The sequence below is a fragment of the Cotesia glomerata genome, linkage group LG9, assembly GCF_020080835.1.
Source record: "Cotesia glomerata isolate CgM1 linkage group LG9, MPM_Cglom_v2.3, whole genome shotgun sequence".
Taxonomy (NCBI): Eukaryota; Metazoa; Arthropoda; class Insecta; order Hymenoptera; family Braconidae; genus Cotesia; species Cotesia glomerata.
In genome coordinates, this window is record NC_058166.1 from 222,531 (window position 1) to 244,503 (window position 21,973).

General features: G+C 31.1%; 1 protein-coding gene, 1 long non-coding RNA gene and 2 pseudogenes across 2 annotated transcripts; 3 read left to right on the forward strand and 1 right to left on the reverse strand.

The window, feature by feature from the left end:
• The first annotated feature begins 379 nt into the window (after positions 1 to 379).
• LOC123271680 lies at positions 380 to 2,168 on the forward strand (annotated as a pseudogene).
• A 2,300-nt stretch (positions 2,169 to 4,468) lies between these two features.
• LOC123271681 lies at positions 4,469 to 7,860 on the forward strand (annotated as a pseudogene).
• Positions 7,861 to 7,865: 5 nt separating this feature from the next.
• Positions 7,866 to 13,730, forward strand: LOC123271473. Its single transcript, XR_006510880.1, has 2 exons — positions 7,866 to 8,026; positions 13,589 to 13,730. It is a non-coding gene; the product is annotated as an uncharacterized LOC123271473 (long non-coding RNA).
• A 146-nt stretch (positions 13,731 to 13,876) lies between these two features.
• LOC123271472 (folylpolyglutamate synthase, mitochondrial-like) lies at positions 13,877 to 20,879 on the reverse strand. The gene is made up of 4 exons (XM_044737821.1): positions 20,650 to 20,879; positions 17,687 to 17,866; positions 17,518 to 17,621; positions 13,877 to 15,214 (listed from the first exon to the last, which is right to left on the reverse strand). Exons 2-4 carry the CDS (start codon positions 17,765 to 17,767, stop codon positions 13,891 to 13,893), a joined length of 1,509 nt encoding a protein of 502 aa, XP_044593756.1. The 5' UTR covers positions 17,768 to 17,866; positions 20,650 to 20,879; the 3' UTR covers positions 13,877 to 13,890.
• Between the last annotated feature and the right edge of the window lie 1,094 nt (positions 20,880 to 21,973).

Sequence of the window (21,973 nt, forward strand, 5' to 3'; positions counted from 1 at the left end):
TCATTATTCAATAAAAAACAAAATTCCATTTATTTATATTTCCTCACAAGTCATGTGAAGTAAATATTAAAATAAGAACAATTTATTTTTTATTTGGTGACAAAATATTTATAATAATATTAAATTACCTCTAAATAATTTTTTAATAATAATATTGGCTATTTAGGTGAACCTCATCACCTTTGCCACATTAAGAGCAGGCACCCCGAGCAGGATAGCCCCTTCTGAGCAAGCAGACGGCTCTTCGCGATAATGCGAGAGAAGCCGACGATAAAGTTGGCACGGCGAACATTGTGGCCTGAAGCGCCCGCAGTCTGCTTGTGACTTCACCTTTGACTGCTGTTCCTGGAGAGTGGACGCGCTGCTCATCGGCAAGGAGATGAGTCGGACTCTCGTGGACCTTCATAACCCTGAAGCGCATTTGAGGCCGCACCACCACAAGAACGGAAAAGAAAAGATTGCCGCTTATAGCGGAAAGTAAGTAATGGACTGCTGGAAATGGTCAGGACTGAACCTGGCTTGCTACCCGAAGGACCTTCCTGTTGGCTGACTGTTACCAGGCTTATTAATTTCATTTCCTCGGTAACTTATTTCATTCTAACTAGCAACTTTGAAAATAAGCTCTCATCTCGATGTTACACTCAGGTTTTTTTTTTCATTTATGTTCCACGTTATTTTTTGATATTTTCATTATATATATATAAGAGTTAATATATAAATATATGTGAAATATATGAAAAAATTGATGTGGTACTTGATAGGTGGAACATCAGGATAAGCTATATCTTCAAAAATGTCGATAGTTCACAAGACATCAAGGTCATTTCATTATTAACATTTTAAAGATATAAGTCATCCCAGTCAAAAGAAAAGCGATTTCAGAGCTACTTTAAATACCCACATGCATTTTGGATATTATTTTTTTCATATTTACACATATATAATATATATAAATATATGAAATATAGTGAAAAATTACGGGCACCAATGAAAGGGTCTCGGATGAGTGCAACATCGAGGTGAGTTTATCTCTTTATAAATTTCCAATAGTCACAAGATTATTAACAGCCATCCCGCGATGTTACGCTTATCAAGAGCTTTTCATTTGAATACTCCACATTATATTTTGATATTATATATACATATATATTATGATACAAATATATAAAATATATGAAAATTGATGTGGGTACTCAAATGAAAGGTCTCGATTAGTAACATCGGATGAGCTTGCTATCAAGCTTAAAAATGTCATTGATGCTTCATAAATAAGAGATCACAAGGTCATTTTTATGAGAAACAATCCCCTTATGGCCATTAATCAGAGAGCTTTTTATTTGAATACTCATACATGCATTTTCTTGATATTTTTCTATTATTTATGATATATAATATATAAATATATGAAAATTGATGTGGGTACTCAAATGAAAGGTTCCTGATGTGAACATCGGGATGAGCTTTATACCCTAAAATGTCAATAGTTCTGCGCTGTACTTCTCACTATGTATCTGTATGATTTAATTTTTCAGGTCATCGAATTCTAGGAAGCTGGCAGCAAGTAGCAACAACAAGATCATCAATAAAAACTCCAGCACCGACCTGGCAGCAGTCAACATTCTCGACGCTAGACCATCCCAGGTAACCGGACAGCTGCGATAGTTCCAGTTTCCGAAGATGTCCCTCTAACGGCGTTCACCTACGAGCTGTACCACTCCCTCGCTCTGCGCAATTGGACCTGCATAAGGCTGACCTCTGACGTTGTGAGAAGACGCTGGGCACCAGTATCATGGAGACGCCCAACGCACTCTGCCGATTTCCGGCTCGCAGCAGGAGACCAGCACCGGATCTCTTAAAATTAATGTGACTCGACTCCACACAGTTGGACCCAGAGGTGTGTGTTCTGCCAAGTCGATTGTGAGCTTTTGATCGTGGGGTTGGGAGACAAAACTCTCCTCCGGACCCTTGGGAAGAATCCGGAACGGCGAGGTCGAGAGAGACTTGCTATGAGGACGCAGAAGGAGCTGGGTGCTTCTCCACAAGGAACATGCGGTCAGGAGGCCCAGCAATGCCAGAACCGAGTGGTGGACCATGAGGAGCTGGGCCTCCAGTCATCATCATAAGTTCAGTGTCCTAAGAGAATGTTCACCAGGAGTGTCGCAGTATAGAATTGTAAGTCTTCTTTTTGATTTTATTCTTCGTCCGAAAAAAAAAAATTTTGGGGACAAAAATTGTAGCTTTTAGTATGAAAAATTAATTCAACTGGATATTTGTATAATTCTTAAGAATTTTTTTCGAACAAATAAATTATGTCAAAAAAAATCCACATAATATTTAGTGAAAATTAAAAAATCAAATTTTTTTTAAAAAATTATTTTTTCAAAAAGCAAATTTATTTTATTAAGAAAGAAAATGAAAAATGGTCAAGTGACTGGCTAACCTTTAATATCATCTCTTAGTCCTCCTTTTAAAATAAAATTTGTCCAGTTAAAAAAATTGTAATTAGCTTCTAAAGTTAGTGGCTTCATTTAACTAATGGCCAAAAATTTGGACATTAACAATTATTTGATGAGGATGTTTAATTTTTATATAATTTTTATCTAGGGAAATTTTTGTCTCCAAAAAATTTCGGGACAAAAATTTTAGTTTCTTCTTTAAAAATGAATTTTTGTCCGGTTCAAAAATAATACTCAGTTCCAAAAAGTTATGACCATTTAACTAGTGGTCAAAGTTTGGACATTAACAATTATTTGATGAGTATGAAGCTATATATAATTTTTTATCTAGAAAATTTTGGTCCCAAAAAATTTTTAGGGATAAGAATTAGTAGCTTTTAATCTCCTTGTTGAGACAAAATTTGTCCGGTTTAAAAATGATCATTATTTCCAAAGTTATGAACATTTAAATAATGGTCAAAATTTGGACATTAACAATTATTTGATGAGGATGAATTTTATATAATTTTTATCTAGAAATCTTTTGGTCCTAGAAAAAATTTTTGAGACAAATATTGTAGCTTGTAGCCTCTTCTTTGCTACAAATTTTGTCCGGTTCAAAAATTATATTTAGTTCCAAAGTTATGAACATTTGAATATTGGTCAAAATTTGGACATTAACAATTATTCGATAAGTATGAAGCTTATATAATTTTTATCTAGGAAAATTTGGGTCCTAAAAAAAATTTTTGATACAAAAATTGTAGCTTTTAGTTTCTTCTTTAAGATAAAATTTGTCCGGTTCAAAAATTGTAATTAGTTCCAAAGTTATCATCATTTAACTAGTGGTCAAAGTTTAGACATTAATATTAACAAAGATTGGATCATTATAAATTTTTATCTGGGGAACTATTGGTCCTCGAAAAAAACTTTTGAAACAAAAATTATAGTAAAAAGTCTCCTCTTTTCACTAAAATTAATCCGGTTCGAAAATTCCAACCGGTTCCAAAGTTCTAACCGTAATTTTTCGGTTCCAGAAACGAACTGTGCCTGTGCGTTAATGTCGTCGGAAATCCGAACGTGAACGCACAGCGATTCTCTCAGTAGACTTGCGCGGTGGCTAACAGGAACATCAGTAGGCTCCAGTTCTGGCGGTGGGGGCGCTTCGCGGGTGCAGCTCTCACGTCGGAATGCCAAAAGCCATTCGTAGAAGCGGGGATCTCCTATGCTGGACATGGTAGGGGGCGTGGAGCATCGGTTCCTTCATGGGGGCAGCAGTGGCGCATGGAGAAAGGAACACATTACGACGCGACGACACAGAAGCGCCCGAGAATGGTCGAAGCGCCAGCTTTAATTATGCTAATAACCAAGAAATTACCTTGTATGTCGTGACCATATTTAAAGACATGTCATTACAGATCATTAAGACTTTTCATTTGAGTACCCACATCAATTTTTTCATATATTTATACATCATATTTATCATGTATATATATATATATAGCAGTATATATATATAGGCATAGCATATATATGCGTATATGCAGAAAAGGTATCAAAATGCATGTGGGCAACCAAATGAAAAGCTCTTTGATGAGTGTAACATCAGGATGCGCGCTATATCTTTTAAAAATGTCAATAAATAAGAAATGATCTTAGTGTATCTATGAAATATTGACATTTTTGAAGAGAGCAAGCCATGTCCGAGGTGCCACCATCATTCATTTTACCATTACTTGTGCTTGATTTTATTTTTCATATATACATATATATATAATATATATGAATATATGAAAAAATTGATGTGGGCACCTCTAAAATGAAAGCCTCTTAATGAGTGTAACATCAAGATGAGCTTTTTTATATATTTAAAATATATATTATATATATGTATAAGGTTAAAAATATATCAAAATGCATGTGGGTACTCTCAAATGAAAGCTTTTGATGAGTGTAATATCAAGATGAAAGCTTATATCGTTAAAAAATGTTAATAATGAAGAAATGATCTTGTATCTGTGAGAATATTGGACATGAAGATAAGCCTGGTCCCGGAAGATATAAGCTCGTTCATACCTCTGTCAAGTTTCAAGGTACTCCATATCAATTTTTTCATATATTTCATATATATTTATATATATTATATATATGTAAATATGAAAAATATATCAAAAATGCATGTGGGTACTCAAATGAAAGCTCTTGATAAGCATAAATTATTAAGATGAGCTTATATCATTAAAAATGTTACTAATGAAGAAATGACCTTTGTATCTTAGAAATATTGACATTTTAGAAGATATAAAGCTCATCTCGATGTTGCACTTCATCGGGCTCTTTTCATTTGAGTACCCGCATCAAGCCATCATATTTCATATATTTATATATATTATATATATATGTATATATGAAAAATATATCAAAATGCATGTGTAAGTGTACTCAAGTGAAAGCTCTTTAATGAGTGTAACATCAAGATGAGCTTATATATTTAAAATATATATTATATATGAAAAATATATCAAAAATGCATGTGGGTACTCAAATAAAAGCTCTTGATGAGCCTAACATCGGGATGAGCTTGTATCTTAAAAAGCATCAATATTTAAAGAAGTACAGTGCAATTTAATAATAAAATAAATTTTTTCAGAAAAAATGACACAGTGGTGGAGGCAAATATTAGACCTGACTCTAACCCGATGACTTCAATGTTCTCCGGAAAGTGACTTCAACAAGACAATCCAGACGACCCTCGGCGAACAACCTGCCAGGTCGAGGGACCCCTTTGGCTTCCGTTTATAATCACGACAGACATCACGGCTTCTTGTATGCGCACGCACACACATGGTCGAGTATTCGTTGAGTTTAACTTGACCACGGTATTCCTAACATCTTTCTTATTTTGTTAATAATTAATAATAATTAACAATAGCATGATCGAAATTGGGAATACGTAAGCTAATTCATTAGAAATTAGACAGCTTTTTTAATACTCAATCTCACAACATCTCAGCACCTCGATCATTTTCCTGCTTTTGTTAATGACGGGAGCGAAGTTTTACTTTTAAATTAAAGTTGACGTACTTCGCGGTAGATGCTAAATTTAAAATCGGAAAAGCTGTCAAGGAATAAACCTCGACTCGATTAGATGATCTTATTATAATAGATAGATGACGTGCTTAGTGATCGCTGTGGCGTTACATTAGAGTTCACTGTCACTGGGTCTGGCTTATATGCCACCCCTGTGTGATCCAACAGATGGCCATCTCACTTCCCTTGGACGGCGGGTACGAAGTCAATAATCTGCCAGGTAAATTTTTTACTCATATTTACTTGGTGACATTTCCCGACTGCTCCCGTCGACAAGATGCATCGCATATTTTTTTTTATTCCTTATTTAATATTTTTCCAAAAATCGCAACCCTGGTTTAAAGAAATTATTTTTTGACTTCAAATTAAAAATAGACAACTAATTATTTTTATGTCTTTGCCGGGATTTTAGAACTTTAGACCTTCAGCTTTAAAACCCACCGTTAAAAGTTTTTTTTTTTGAAAAAAATTTTTTCAATAAAGTTTTCAGCGCCCCAACTCAAAAAAACCCATTTTTAAAGAATATCCTTTCCAAGTATTTGACCTTAAAGCTCAATAACATTTTTGAATCAAAAATTTTGAACCGGACAAATTTTTCTTTAAGAGGAGATCATTAAGTTACAACTTTTGTCCCAAAAGTTTTTTAGGAGAACAATATGAACCAAGATAAAATTTTTTAAAGTTAATTAGTTCAAAATTCAAATTTTACAATTTTTAAACTTTGATTAAGAATTAAAAATAGATGAATAATTATTTATATGTCTTTGCTCGGCATTTTTAGAATCCTTAGACCTTCTCAGCTTTAAAACCTCACTGCCAACTTTTTTAGAAGAAAAATTTTTTCCGCAAAGCTTTCAGCGCCCCCAACTCAAAAACTTGATTTTTGAGGAAATTTGTCGTGTTTTTTAACTTTTTAAAAAGCCATAACTTTGTTTCTAATAAAAATTTTAAACCGGACAAATTTTGTCCTCAAAGAAGAGAATGTAAGCTACAACTTTTGTTCTAAAAAGTTTTTTTTTAGACCAATAGGAACTGAGCTTAAAAATTATTAAAGATTGATTGTAAGATCCAAATTTTAAACTTTACAATTTTTAAACTTTGACTTGAGATTAAAAATATTAAACTAATTATTTTTATGTCTTTGCCGGGATTTTTATTATCCTTAGACCTTTCAACTTTAAGACCCACTACAACTTCTTTAGACAAAAAATTTTTTTTTAAAGCTTTTCAGCGCCCCCAGTTCAAAACCCTCTTTGGGGAATATTCTGAGTTTTTGATTTTAAATTGCCATAACTTTTTTATAATTAAAATTTTGATCCGGACAATTTTTATCTTATAAAGAAAACTCTAAGCTGGCAATTTTTGTCTCAAAAGTTTTTTCTAAAATCAATAGTTTCTTTAATAAAATAGTCTTTTAAAAAACAGAAACCAATCAAATTTTTCAGGAATTTCCGAGTTCTTGTTCTTCAAAATTCCATAACTTTTTGTAATCAAAATCTCTCGTAATCCGGACAAATTTTCACCTTATAAAGGAAACTCTAAGTTGCCACTTTTATTTCAAAAATTTTTTTGACCAATAGGAACCAAGATAAAAATAATAGCTTAAAACCAGGGTTGTGACAATTTGATAACTATGGCTTAGTTGGATTCCTAAACGACCCTTAGAGGGTCAGTAAAGTATTTTGCTAATTTCCCCACTTAACCTAGCCCATTATGGAAGTACGTACGCGCAAGTATGACAACAATAGCGGGGTGTTTCCTCCGGATTTTGCGACCCGCTAGACGGGGCATTCTGTTAGTCGACGGTGTTACGTGTAAACAATGTCCCAGGTAATTTGCAAAAAGTCCTTAAAAGTATAAATAATCATTAAAAAATTGCACCAGCTGACATAATGCTAAGACAAGTGAGCACACCACATCCTGGCCATTGACGCTGGATCCCAGGACGATACTGACCTAACAAACTACGGAGACTCGCTGTCCGGGTGGTGGCTGCTCTGGAAACGCTGGAACCCTTTTGCGACCCCAGTGAAGGGTCCCAAACCTCCCGGACATCCAGTCAAGGCTCGCTTACGTCAAGCTGCGTCCGCCAATTGGAGGAGGTCAAGTCTCGGACTACTGCGAGTACATCCGCCCGCCAATTGATAGATACAAGACCCCTGTTAAGCGAACTTCGATCGAGATCAAGGACGTCGGGTACCATCACGGAAAACCTACTTTGAAGGCCAGAGCAAGCGCTGGGGTCTTACCTAGGTTCAACGCTGATAGAGAGACTGCCAAGGCTCTCCGTGCTAAGCATCAGTCCAATCAGGACTCCATTTCTTCGTACACTCACCGATCTTGCGCAGATGGTCTGCAAGGTCTCTCACTAGGAACAGGAGGTACGATCTTGATCTTGATTCCGAGTCCGATGAGTTTGAAGAGTATGAAGCTGGATATGGAGGAAGATAATCATGAGGTTGGATATAAGCTTCGGAACCTACTGCGGAATTTTAGATCAGGTAAGTTTAAAAAATTATTAAATGTTACGACTCTAATCCACCTTAAAAGCCATATTAAAGCAAATTTTAAGGAGTTGGCAGAAAGAACGGATAGGGGAAAGGGGGGACCTACTCAGTGGGAATTTTCCCGTAATTGAAAAATAATCAGACAGCCCAGACTGGGAATCGAACCCAGATCTTCGGTTACGCGCCAAGGGTTTCTACCAGTTAAGCTATCCGGAGACAAGTACTGACTACTTTATTCAAGTCACGTATATATATGGGGTCATGACGTATATATCACGTATATATATAAAATTATGACTCTAATTTTAGATTTTAAATAAGGAAAAAATTCAGGATAAAAATAATAAAATTGACCTCAGATTTTTAGACCTTAAATAAGGAAAAAATTAATAAAATTCAAAGTGAAAATAATAGGGCTGTACAATTTGGCCGGTTAAAAGTTAATTAGCCAGCTTAGCTAATTTAACCGATTAGCCGAATTAGCTTAGCTAATTAGCCAACTGGCTTAACCGGTTAACCTAGCTTAACTCAGCTAATTAGCCAACTGCTAAACCGGTTAAATAGCTCATTTTTATATTCCGGATAGATAATTTAGTTTGTAGAACGTTTCCTGAACTCTTTTAGAAACAGTATTAAAAAGTTCCAAAAACATTGAAAAGTTCTGAAAAGTTCCGCAAAGTTCCAAGCAAAAGTTTATAATAAATTTTAAGAATTGGAAAATTTTGGTTACTCAAAAGTTTGTGGGCAAACTTTTTAATGTTGTTTCCAAAGAGTTCGAAAATGTTCCGTGAAAGTTCCTAAAAAATTTGAAGAATTTCAAATTTTCGGTTTACTTAAAAGTTTGTAGAGTAAATTTTTTTTTAATACTGTTTCTAAAAGAGTTCCGCAAAGTTCCGGATCGTCTCATAATCGGAACTTTTCTGAGGAATGTTTCCGGAACTTTTTAACTCGTTTTTCTGTTCTTCATGATTTTTAACTTCCCGCTAAGAAAATTGAAAATTTTCAAAAAAGGGAAGTTATTGGTTTTACCCCGTTTTTCGGAAAATCGAGTTTTACATCAGATCTCTGACGTTTTGAGGGTCCTAGGAAGCTTTCCTGACTATTCCCGCGAGGGTGTCACTATGTCTGTATGTACCCTAGTAGAAATAATCGAGTTTTCACTGGATATAAACCAGTAACTGGCCAGTGATATCGAGTAAAAACTTGAAATCGCGCCACCTACAACTAAGTCATAAACATTAGTTACACCGACAGTGTATCTTTACTAGTGTGTGTATGTTTGTTTATTTTTTTTGTTAACCTGTACGCATCATTATTGTAATTATTATTGTTAAAAACAGTATAAATCAATCAAAAATTAGTGTTTATTAACGTGTAAATAATTTCCAGTATATATTTCAAAATGGATACAGTGAAAAAAATGACACAATATATAAATTGTGACTGTAAGTATTAAAACAAATCTCCAATTCAAAATAATTATTTTCTTATTCTATTGTTAGATTTATTATTAGTCTATCAGACTAATGATGTTATCTATTTTATAATGTACACATAAATGAAACTTTTTATATCATATCGTTTATTAAACATTATTTTGAATTTATTTGACAATTTTAATAACGCCTAATAACCTCAGAATTCGAAACTGACAGTTTCACTAAAGCCGCCATAATGTTTTGTTAGATCTCTAGTAAAACTGGCCAGTTACTAGACAGAAACTGGATATTACACTGGCCAGTTACTGGTTTAAGTCTAGTAAGACTGGCCAGTTACTGGCTAAAAACTTGATTTCATTTCTACTAGGGTATGTGTGTGTGTAAGTATGTAAACCTCTTATAACTTTGAACGGTTGAACCGATTTCATCGCGGTTGGTGCCATTCGAAAGGGCTTCGCCAAACTTAGATTTTCTGTTAATTTGAACCGATTCGGACTGATAGATTTTGAGAAATTTGGAGAAATCTAAAAAAAAGTAGGAAAAAATTTTTTTTCTGAAGTGGTTTTTTTGGGATAACTTTTAAACGGCTCAACCGATCGATTCCAAAAACTAATCAGCTCTCAACCTTGAAAACCACGTCGATCGCCGCCAATCCGGTCAAAATCGGTTGATTCGTTCGAGAGATATCGTGAACGAAAGAAAACAGAAAAAAGTGTTTTTTCAGAGTTACTCCGAAATTTCTAGTTTGACCAATTGAAATTTAGAAATTATTTATAAGGCTTAAAAAACTGCGTAGAATGCCGCCAACCGCGTAAAAATCGGTTCATTCATTAAAAAGTTATTGCGGTACACGGAAAGAAAATTGAAGGAGTTTTTACTATTTTACTATTGTAATTTTTACTAAATAAAATAGTAACGGTGGACTATATTTCTTATTTAGTAATTTTACGATCTACTATTAAATTTTATCCAACAAATAAGACTAGCAAGAGTCTTAAAAAGTTGGATACTATAGAGCAAATTATACAATATGTGTTGTGAACTTTACAATTCAACTATTGTAAAATTCACAGTTGGTTTTTAAAAGAAATATTAGGGAGGGAGAGAGATAGAAGGTTGGACTAATTGGTACCTGTACAGTAATCGAAAAAAGAAACCGGCATTTTCGTGTTATCTGGGAATCGAACCCGGAACTCTGTGTTCGCAGCCCGAGACTCTCCCTCTACGCTATCCGAGGTAAACTAAGACCCATATCCATTAACATTTACATAAACTCGGAGTCTAGCGCTGTGCACGGCCATCACTCACACTAATTGAGAAACATTCCAATTCAACTATTGTAAAATTTGCTATAGTTCTATTGGAAAGATACAGAGGCAGCATTGGAAATTTTCATCTCTTTACTTTTACAATAGTAATATCGTATTTTTTCATGAATAAATAGTATTTTTCTTCTTAAAATATGTGACAATTGATAGTAATAAAAGTATAGTCTAGCTTTACAATAGTTGTATCGTAAATTTTCCCAGAAATTTTTCCCGTGTATGAACATTGAAAAAATAGTGTTCTATGAAACTTCTATCAGACTTTTTGAGCTCAAAGAGCTCAAAAGCATAGAAAAGGTATCTTTTTGAGCTCGGAGAGCTTAAAACAACACAGATTGTACTTTTGAGCTCGAAGAGCTCAAAAAAGCGGCCAGGTATTAACGGAATTAGCGGGAAGTTGCAGGGATGGCCTTTAGGGTCAACCGTTTTCCTAATTTTTTTGTAACAATTTTTTAACCCTTTAGAGTCTGACCTTGAAACCCCACTCTTGGGTCTTACTATGGATTTGCGCTCCCCCCACTACTCTCACGCAAAGACGTTTCAAGATCCTCTGACTCTAAAGGGTTAAACAATAGCAGATAAAAATGATTAAAAATCATTTTTAAGTAGCTTCTAATCATAAGAAAACGGATCAATAATAATATTATAAAAAAAATTTTTCTTTCAATGTTTAATAAAGCTTTATAATTTTTCACCTTATTAAATTACTCAGCGATCAATTTATGATCACTGAATGATCAATTCATGAATACTCAATGACCAATAAATAATTTCCTAGTAAATCACTATTGATCAGCTCATGATCAATAATAAATCCACTAATAGTCTATCAAGAATAGACCACTTAGTGATCTTTAATTGATCACTCAGTGAAAAAATTTGAGTTTTACGGTTTCTAAGAAAAAAAAACTTCAGTTGATTTCAAGAGATAAACTTTCTAAAGAATTGGAGATAGATATTTTGGCTTTAGTTAATAAAAATACAGAAAACATTGAAAACTATCAATTCATTTGAATTTTTTTAATTCTACACGTGACCCAAAATAGAAAACTATTTTTGTTTTGAAAAGATTCACAAAAATTTAAAACTTTCAATTAATTTTAATTTTTTACCCTACACGTGATCCAAAATATGAAACTATTTTGGGATTGAAAACTTTCAATTTATTTTAATTTCTTTTAATACAACGCATGATCGGAAATGCGAAACTATTTTGGTATTGAGAAGGATTTAAAAAGATTGAAAACTGTTAATTCATTTAAATCTTTTTTAATCCTACATGTAACCCGAAATTCGACATTATTTTGTTATTGAGGATGATTCAAAAATATTGAAAATGTCAATTCATTTGAATCTTTTTCAATTGTTTAGGTGTTCAGAAATTCTTATATTATTTTTAGATTCAATATAATTGAAAAGTATTAATTTAATGTTCAGATGAAAAACTTGTGGAATAGGATTTGTTCAAAAGTATTCAATTCTCATCTTTTTCAATACTTTTCAATGAGTATTTTTAATCAGGGCGGCTAATTAGTTGAGTTAAGCTAGGTTAACCGGTTAAGCCGTTGGCTAATTAGCTAAGCTAATTCGGCTAATCGGTTAAATTAGCTAAGCTGGCCAGCTAACTGGCTAATTAAATTAGCTAACTTTTTTAACCGGATTAACCGGCGAAATTGTACAGCCCTAGTTAATACTCTAATTTTTAGACTTTAAATAAGGAAAAAATTCAAAATAAAATTATAATAAAAAAATAATAGAATAATGATAATAATAAAATTGACTCAGATTTTTAGACTTTAAATAAGTGAAAAATTCAGAATTAAAAAATAATAAAAAGTATTGAAATAATAATAAAATTATGATAAAAAATAATAAAATTGACTCAAATTTTTCGAGTTTAAATAAGGAAAAAATACAGGATAAAAAAATTATGAAAAGTATTAAAATAATAATAGAATTATAATAAAAAAATAATAAAATAATAAAATTGACTCAAATTTTTAGACTGTGAATAAGGAAACAATTCAGAATAAAAAATTAGTATAATTCAAAGAAAAAATAAGAGAAATTTTGATGAAATTTGATATAAAAAATTTAAAAGAAAACAAGATTAATTTTTAAGGGGAAGTTGAAAAAATATAAACTTGTCAACTGTCTGGCCTGAAAACCTTGTAGGGGATGCAAAAAAGAATCGACTAGTATATAATAATCATCAGAAATAAATTTATCGAGAGTTTTGAAGCGTTTTGTCCCTTATTTTCTCTTATTGTTTTAAAAACAATAAACTAATCAACTGTTTAGCTTAAAATCCTTGTAGAGGATGTGAAATCGATTCGATTAGTATATAACAATCATTAGAAATAAATTTATCGAAAGTTTTCGAGCCTAAACTAGTTAACCATGGTTTAATATTACTTACAATAGTTACGCGGAAGTGTGAAAATTTTAAAATTCTAAATTGCTAAAAAATTACTAAATTACTAATCAAGAGTTTGGTCTAGAATCCTTGTAGAGGATATCGCGTGCCTAAAGGTAAAAGGACTTATAATAATTTATGCGCCCTTTTACCTTTGCAAAGATAATTTTTGCCTCAAACAATCTTAATTTTTATAATTGAAAAAAAAATATTTTTCTTGAACATAATCTTAATTTTTTTTTTGTCTTAAAATTGTTTAAATAACTTGATTTTTTTTTTCATTTTTCCTTATCATTAGTCATTTATTTTCTCCAATTACATTAACCCAAATTCTCCCTCAAATAAACAATTCTAATAATAAAAATTTAAATTCCAGAGCCCTGAAGACAACCGCCTGCGACGTCGCCCCGGAATATCCCTTTCACTCTCCGACACGGAAGCAGAATCCGAGCTAGAGTACCACCCAAAGTTATTTTAATTTGTAAAAATAATTATATAATTCTTCCCTAATTTTTTACCGTTAAGTGATGTAAATAATTTATTAACCAGTACAAAAGTCAAAAATTACAATTAATTAATTAAATTTAAGAGATTTGTGCCACTAGCCGTGATAATTGTTAGTAAAATTATTTTATAACAATAAAAAACCAAATAACAATTTTTATAATTTTTCCCAGATCAGTAGTCGCTCTTCATGGTAAGTTCCGGGTCTAGAATCGCTAAAGCAGCTCCAACAAGATGTAGCGAGCCAGTGACAAGAACTTGCGCCCTCTGTTCCGGGAACTCGGTTTTAATAACCTCCAGTGCCTCGCGAACAGATTCTGCGCATGCGCTACGGCTGTTCCGAGCTGGAACAGTTTCTGCGCATGCGCGTTGGTTGTTCCGCGCAGGAACAGATTCTGCGCATGCGCCGTGATTGTTCAGTGCAACCCAGAGGTCGTAATTAATTTTACACCTCTTAGTTTGTTCATTTACCGGCAGGAGGCGGTTCTCTTGCTCATTAGAAGCAAATCCTGCAAAATTTGGAACAAAAATTGCCAAGAAGAAGCCAATGTTCCGCAAAATCTCAAGGAGGTTCCTGGAATCTCGGTTCCCGGTTGAATTAAAAATAAGAACAGATGGTTCCATCGGTTTCCGGAACTTTAGGAACCACTCTGCGCAACATTTAACGCTCTCTGGCGTATGAGCGCCATCTAGGTAAAAATCTACGAACTTGGTCTTCAAAATTTGAGTCCTTCCGGGCCACCTGCAGGATTTAAGAGCCTGTTCCACTGTTCCAACATCAAAATAACCGATTGTTCCTCTCCGACTGTTCATCCAGGTTCTTGCCAACTCGACTGCCAGCGCTGCGTTCGCCTGCTGAACATCCGAAGCGATTCCCAGAACCGGCGGACTCTTGAAGACACTCGAGGTTCCTGGAACGAAAGTCAGCGGACAACAAATGGCGCTGGCTCTGGTTCTAAGAACCTTAGCTGCTTCCGCGGGCTGAGCAACTGAAAATGCAGGTACGGACTTTTTAAAAATTCCCGCTTTTTGCGCTGCGATGGCGCTGATGGTATCGCCAAGCAGCGCCGTGTGGTCCAGGTCTAACCTTGTTATTCCGACACAAACTGCCGAGGGGATGATGTTCGTGCAGTCGTAGAGCCCCCCGATTCCCACCTCGATTAACGCGACATCTACCGACGCTTTTAGGAACACGTGGAACATTAAAATTGTAAGGAACCGAAAGTACGGCGGCATGTCCCTCTCGTGGTCTTTTTGGGAACTAAGGCGAGTATGCAGCCGCCAAAATTCTTCCGAGAATAATTTCTCGGAGATTGGTTGACCGTTTATGCGGATTCTTTCGCGCACTGAGACTAAATGTGGAGATGTGTAGAGTCCAGTTTTGTGCCCGTGGTTCTGGAGGATTGATTCTGTAAATGCGCATGTTGATCCTTTGCCTTTTGTTCCTGCCACGTGGATTATTGACAGCTTTTTGAGGTCTTCTATTGTAATTCCGGATCTGGAATTTTTTTTTTTTTTTTATTAAAAATGGTCAACGTTAATAATTATTAGTTCTGAATTATAAATAAATAAAATTTTGATTTATTAAATAATGATTTACGTTTAATTGTACTGTACTTTTTTAACTATGGACATTTTTGAAGATATGAGCTCATCCTGATGTTAGACTTATTTAGAGTTTTCATTTGAGTACCCACATGCATTTTTGATATATTTTTCATATATACATATATATAATATATATAAATATATAGAATATATGAAAAATTGATGTGGGTACTCAAGTGAAAGGTCTTGATGAGTGTAACATCAAGATGAGCTTATATCTTTAAAAATATCATTTGTTGACAAGATACAAGGTCATTTCTTTATTTTTGACATTTTTAAAGATATAGGCTCATCTTGGTGTTACACTCATCAAGAGCTTTCATTTGAGTACCCACATGCATTTTTGATATATTTTTCATATATGAATATATGTAATATATATAAATATATGAAATATATGGAAAATTGATGTGGGTATTCAAATAAAAGGCCTTGATGAGTGTTATGTCGGAGTGAGCTTATATTCTTAAAAATGTTAATATTTCACAAAATATAAGATCATTTCTTAATTATTGACAATTTTAAAGATATAAGCTCATATTTATGTTACACTCATCAAGAGCTTTCATTTGAGTACCTACATGCATTTTTGATATATTTTTCATATATACATATATATAATATATATAAATATATAAAATATATGAAAAATTGATGTGGGTACTCAAATGAAAGGTCTCGATAAGTGTAACATCAGTATGAGCTTATTTCTTTAAAAATATCATTTGTTGACGAGATACAAGGTCATTTCTTTATTCTTGATATTTTTAAAGATATAAGCTCATCTTGATGTTACACTCATTAAGAGCTTTCATTTGAGTACCCACATGCATATTTGATATATTTTTCATATATACATATATATAATATATAAAATATATGAAAAATTGATGTGGGTACTCAAATGAAAGGCCTTGATGAGTGTTATGTCGGAGTGAGCTTATATTCTTAAAAATGTTAATATTTCACAAAATATAAGGTCATTTCTTAATTATTGACAATTTTAAAGATATAAGCTCATATTGATGTTACGCTCATCAAGAGCTTTAATTTGAGTACCCACATGCATTTTTGATATATTTTTCATATATACATATATATAATATATATAAATATATAAAATATATGAAAAATTGATGTGGGTACTCAAATGAAAGGTCTCGATGAGTGTAACATCAAAATGAACTTACTTCTTTAAAATTTTCAATATTTCTCAATATACAAGGTCATTTCTTCATTATTGACATTTTTTAAGATGTAAGCTCATCCTGATGTTACACTCATCAAGAGCTGTCATTTGAGTACCTACATGCATTTTTTATATATTTATCATATATACATATATATAATATATAAAATATATGAAAAATTGATGTGGGTACTCAAATGAAAGGTCTCGATGAGTGTAACATCAAAATGAACTTACTTCTTCAAAAATTTCAATATTTCATAATATACAAGGTCATTTCTTCATTAACGACAATTTATAATTAAGTTTATTATTCTACTATTTTTTTAATGACTAGATTTTTTTAACTTTACCTAAAAATTTTTTATTAAAATTCTTTGAAAGAATTTTTAAAAATTATTCTTCTAAAATTTACTAATGTATCTTTTGTAAAATTTTATTAATTTTAATAAAATAAAAATGATTTTTAAATACTGTTAAACTTAAATTCATCAATCTATTATTTTTTTATGGCTAGAATTTTTTAATTTTAATTAAAAAATTTTTTATCAAAATTCTTTAAAAGAATTTTTTTTTAATTATTTTTTAAAAATTTACAAATTTATGTTTTATAAAATTTTATTAATTTTAATAAAATAAAAATGATTTTTAAAGAATCTAATAATTAAATTTATTATTCTATTTTTTTAATGACTAGAATATTTAAATTTAAATTAAAAATTCCTTATTAAAAATATTTTAAACAATTTTTAAAAAATAATTTTTCTAAAATTTACAAATGTATCTTTTGTAAAATTTTATTAATTTTAATTGATTTTTAAATAATGTTAAAATAAAATTTTTTTAATTTTTAAAATTTAAATAATTATCTTTTTAAAATATATTATTAAAACTACACTAATTTTATTTCAACTTTTTAAATAACTATTTAAAAAATTTTCTAAAAAAAAAAAAAAAAAAAATAATTCCAGTGCTAGAAATTAACAAAAAAAAAAAACTCTTACCTCTTAAGATATTTCTCGGTGTCTTTAAGAGTATTAGTGTGTCTGGAAGCATTCTTGAGGTAGGCAGCATTGGACTGAAGATTATTAAGCGCCTCAATTGCACTCTTGCAACAAAAGTCAATTTTCATTGTCAAGAAAGAAAAAAAAATTTTTTAATTAAAAAACTAACCTGATAGCTGTCCGTACTAACATTCTGCGACGTTCTCACGACCATTTTATTAAACTTGATAAGAAGTCGAAGGCAGTTCATGATGCAACAATTGCTTGAGATAATTCCATTTTTTTAAAATAAAAACCAACACGAAGATAAATATCTTTAACCACGTGTTGCGTTGCTAAACACCTTGCACTGAGAAAATTTTAAAAAGACACTCAAGTTAACTGACATTAAAAATTTTTTTACCTCTCAAATAAGGTAAAAGACCCAGTTACTGACACTGACCCAGTTACTGACACTGACCCAGTTACTGACACTGACCCAGTTACTGACACTTCTAACGTTATTTTGAATTAAAAAAAAAAAACATTTCATTAAATAGTTTTATAAATTTTTTTTAAATTAAAATTAATTAATTATGTACTTGATTATATTCCCAACCGTGAAAAAAAAAAAATAACTTAATAAAAAAAATTCTTTAAGTCTTGAGTGTGAAAGCCATTTTTAAGCTATATTCTAAGCAGTATACGTAAGAGCGTTCGTCTATCCAATCAATCAACTCTTTATCATAAAAGTATAAAAATATAAAAAAAAAAGGCCATTCGTGCCAAAAAAGCAGCCGAAATGAAAGTAGATTTTTCAAATAAGAAAAATTGATTTTTTATAAAATAATATAATAACACTGATAATGTATAACTTAATTCATGAATTAAAAACAAAATTCAATAATAAATTTAAAACTATTTACAACAAATTTTGGAAAAAAAATTATCTTGTGAAGAAAAAGTTTCTCAAATATTTACCAAAGAATTGCACAGATCATAAGATTTGAATTATAAAAGTCCAAATTTTAAGTAACTGCTGAGAAACAACAGTTTTCAAGTTAATCAGAATTTTGCAACCGGATAAAATTTTAGTTGAAGAAAACAATGGTTAGAACTAATTTGTGACATATTTACTGACAACCTACCCGAAAACATTACACAAAAGACTGATCAATATCGTAATTATTGAATTTACATCATGATTAAGCTATGATGCAGACAATAATTCTAAAACGGCTGCAACAGTAAAACTGTTTCATTAAACGAACTCTAAAAGGAGTAATATTGAGGCTACTACTACTTCTAAGTAGTGAAAATTGAAGCTTATTGAAAGAGCTTTACGATGCATTTTACCGAATTTCAATATCTTGTCTAGTTCAGTAATTATACCAAGTTGAAGTAGTAAAAACATCAATTTTTACGATTTTCAAAATTTCAAAATCCTGTCATTTCCAAATTACTCGCCCGATTAAGCTCATCTTCGAACTTAACCTTGGTCTTGATCGATAGATAAAGCATGCTGAGTTTGAGAAGAATCGGTCATAAATTGAAAACGCTATCGTGCTGACAAGCCGCGTTATATCGTATAAATACATACATATATAAACTTTAGAACTATATATATTTTCTGACTCAGCTCGACAAACTAAGTCAGAAAATGGCTAAATTTTTTAAAAGTTGCGCTATGAGGACGGCTGCAATAGTTAGATTTTTATAAAATCTACTAAAAACTATATAAATTAGTTAATTATTATACATTCTTTAGTTTTTAATTATAATATATCACTTTATATGACATTTTTGTATTAAAATGTGGGTGTCAATAACTAGGTCGATTTTTAGTAGATTTCATAAAAAGCTAACTATTGTATTTGTCCTCATGACGTAATTTTCCGTAAATTTTACTATATTTCGAACTAACTCGATGATCTGAGTCAGAAAATACATGTAGTTCAAAAGTTTATATATATATACGATATAACGCGGCTTGTCACGACGATAGCGTGGAGAATTCTCAAGGGATCTGAACTAAACTCAACATACTTATTCTATAGACTATTAGGAAGGTCAAGTTCAAATATAAGCTTAATCGGTTAAATAGTTTATAAATTACAGCATTTCAAAATTCTGAAATTTTGAAAATTTGTTACTTTCACTACTTTTTCTTCAAATAACTTTCGAATGCGTCGAGATATCCGATTTCTGTAAAATGCATCTGAAAGCTGAGAAATTAAGCTTCAATTTGTGTGCATTCATTTTTTTCTAAAACAAAAAATATCTATCTTATGATCATTTTTAAGAAATTTTTAGTAGAATTCATAAAAATCTAACTATTGTATTTATCCTCATGACGTAATTTTCCGTAAATTTTAAAGATGAATATGTCATAATAATAATTTTAATAATAATAATTAAACAATAAATGAAAAAAAAAATTTATGGTCCCAAAATTAAGTCAACATTATACAAAATTGATTAGTTATAACAAATTTCATGTAAATAATAAGAAATTAACAAATCTCATGTAATAATTATTGATTATAATAAATTTTATATAATAACTGTGTAAACTTTGAGTCTAATGATTACAAAAAAAAATCGTACGTTAAAATCTAATTGTAATTTTAATTAATAAGTAAAAAATGAAATCTACTTCCATTTCGGCTGCCGAATGGCACTTTTTTTAAAAACGCCGCAGTTATTGACACCCGAATTTTAAACTATTATCAAGGTTATTTCGTTGTTGACGTTTCAATGAAATATATTTAAATATTTATATTTATTATACTTAATATATTATAATAATATGCTTTTATTTACGATCGTAGAGTTAAATTAATATTGAAAATTTTTTTTAACATAAAAAAAGTGTTTTAATTATAATACAAGTTTAATTTATCTTTTATTGAATGATTTTATTTTATTTTAATTAAATAATGTAAACCTAACCAATAATGAATAATTTTTCTAAATGAGTGTCAGAATCTAGGTCCTACAACGTTACTGTTTAAAACATTAATTTAAATTATAAACTAGTCCCATATAATTCTTTCGCGTTGATAATCTTTTCAAGAAATTCTAAATTTTTTTATCATGCAAAAATTATTTACTCCAATTAAATATTGTATATAATAATTATTGTGTTATAACCTCTAACATCACTCTTAGAGTGTCAGAAACTGGACCCTTTGCCTTAATTAAAAAATTCCACGTGACAATTATAAATCCGGACAAAAACAATTTCACTGTAAAAAATCGCGCCAAAAAATGTTTTCTTTCTTAACAGTCTTGTGAACGAAACTTGGCGCGATTTTTCACAGAAAACAATTTTATTCGGATATAAAAATACTCTTGATAAACTAAGACAGTAATTGTTCGTTATTTTTGGTATGAATTTCAATAAAAACAAGTTAAAGAAAATAACAGCTGACTTGCACGCCGGAACTAAAACAAGGAGGCGGGGCGATTAAAAACAATTATGGCCGACAGCTTGCTGTTGCCATGGAAACAATGATGGCCGCCGGATTTAGTGTGCGTGGTTGCAAAATATTTTACTTTTAATGAAATTCGTAAAATCTATTTACTAGGACTTTAAAAAAATTGAAATACACAATGACGCACACCAAGTACGTTCTAAAATTTTTTTCTTAATTTTTAAATTTACAACAAAATTTTTTTTAATTTCCGAAAATCATATACAATCATATCGGTTACTTGGATTTTTTAATTTTTCTATTTTATATCTTTTTGTAAAAAAAAAAAAAATTTTTTTTTTCTTAGTAGTCTTATGAACGTGGACTTGGCGCGATTTTTTACAGTGAAACTGTTTTTGTTCGGATTTCAGTATTTTTTGTAATTATAATAAAAATTTGCAGTTGGTACTAACTTAAATCTCAAGTTGGCTGCATTTTTTATAGCAAACTATCCCCTTGAAGCTACAGTTTATGTAAAAATAATTGCAGCGCACCCTGGCGGGTGTAGATGCAAGCTGTAAAATGTATTTTTTTAACTGTAGTTTCCCATCTATAGGGATTGAGAAAGATGACCTTGACGCCACCTGCCAAGAAAAATGTAAAACAAAGTGGTGGCAACTAGTATACAAAACAATAACATATTTGTTAAATTAATTATTTTTTTAATTTAATTAAAATAATTTTTCATAATGTCTTCTTCAAAAGTATCATCAAGTTTATCTATTCCACTGAAAATTAAAAAAAAAATTCAATTCTAGACTTTGAAACTTTTTACGATACTGAATCAAAAGACATCTTACAACTTTTCAGATTTTTATAACAATTAAATTATTATTAAAAAATTTTTTAAAAGAATTCCACATGTGGAAATTTAAAAAACTTATTTGTACAAATTTTCAAAAGTATTTTTTTTATGATAATTGATTTGTTATAAAAATTTAAAAAATTATCAAATGTCAGCTGATCTCAGTGTCATTTTTTTAATAAAAATTAAATTAGCC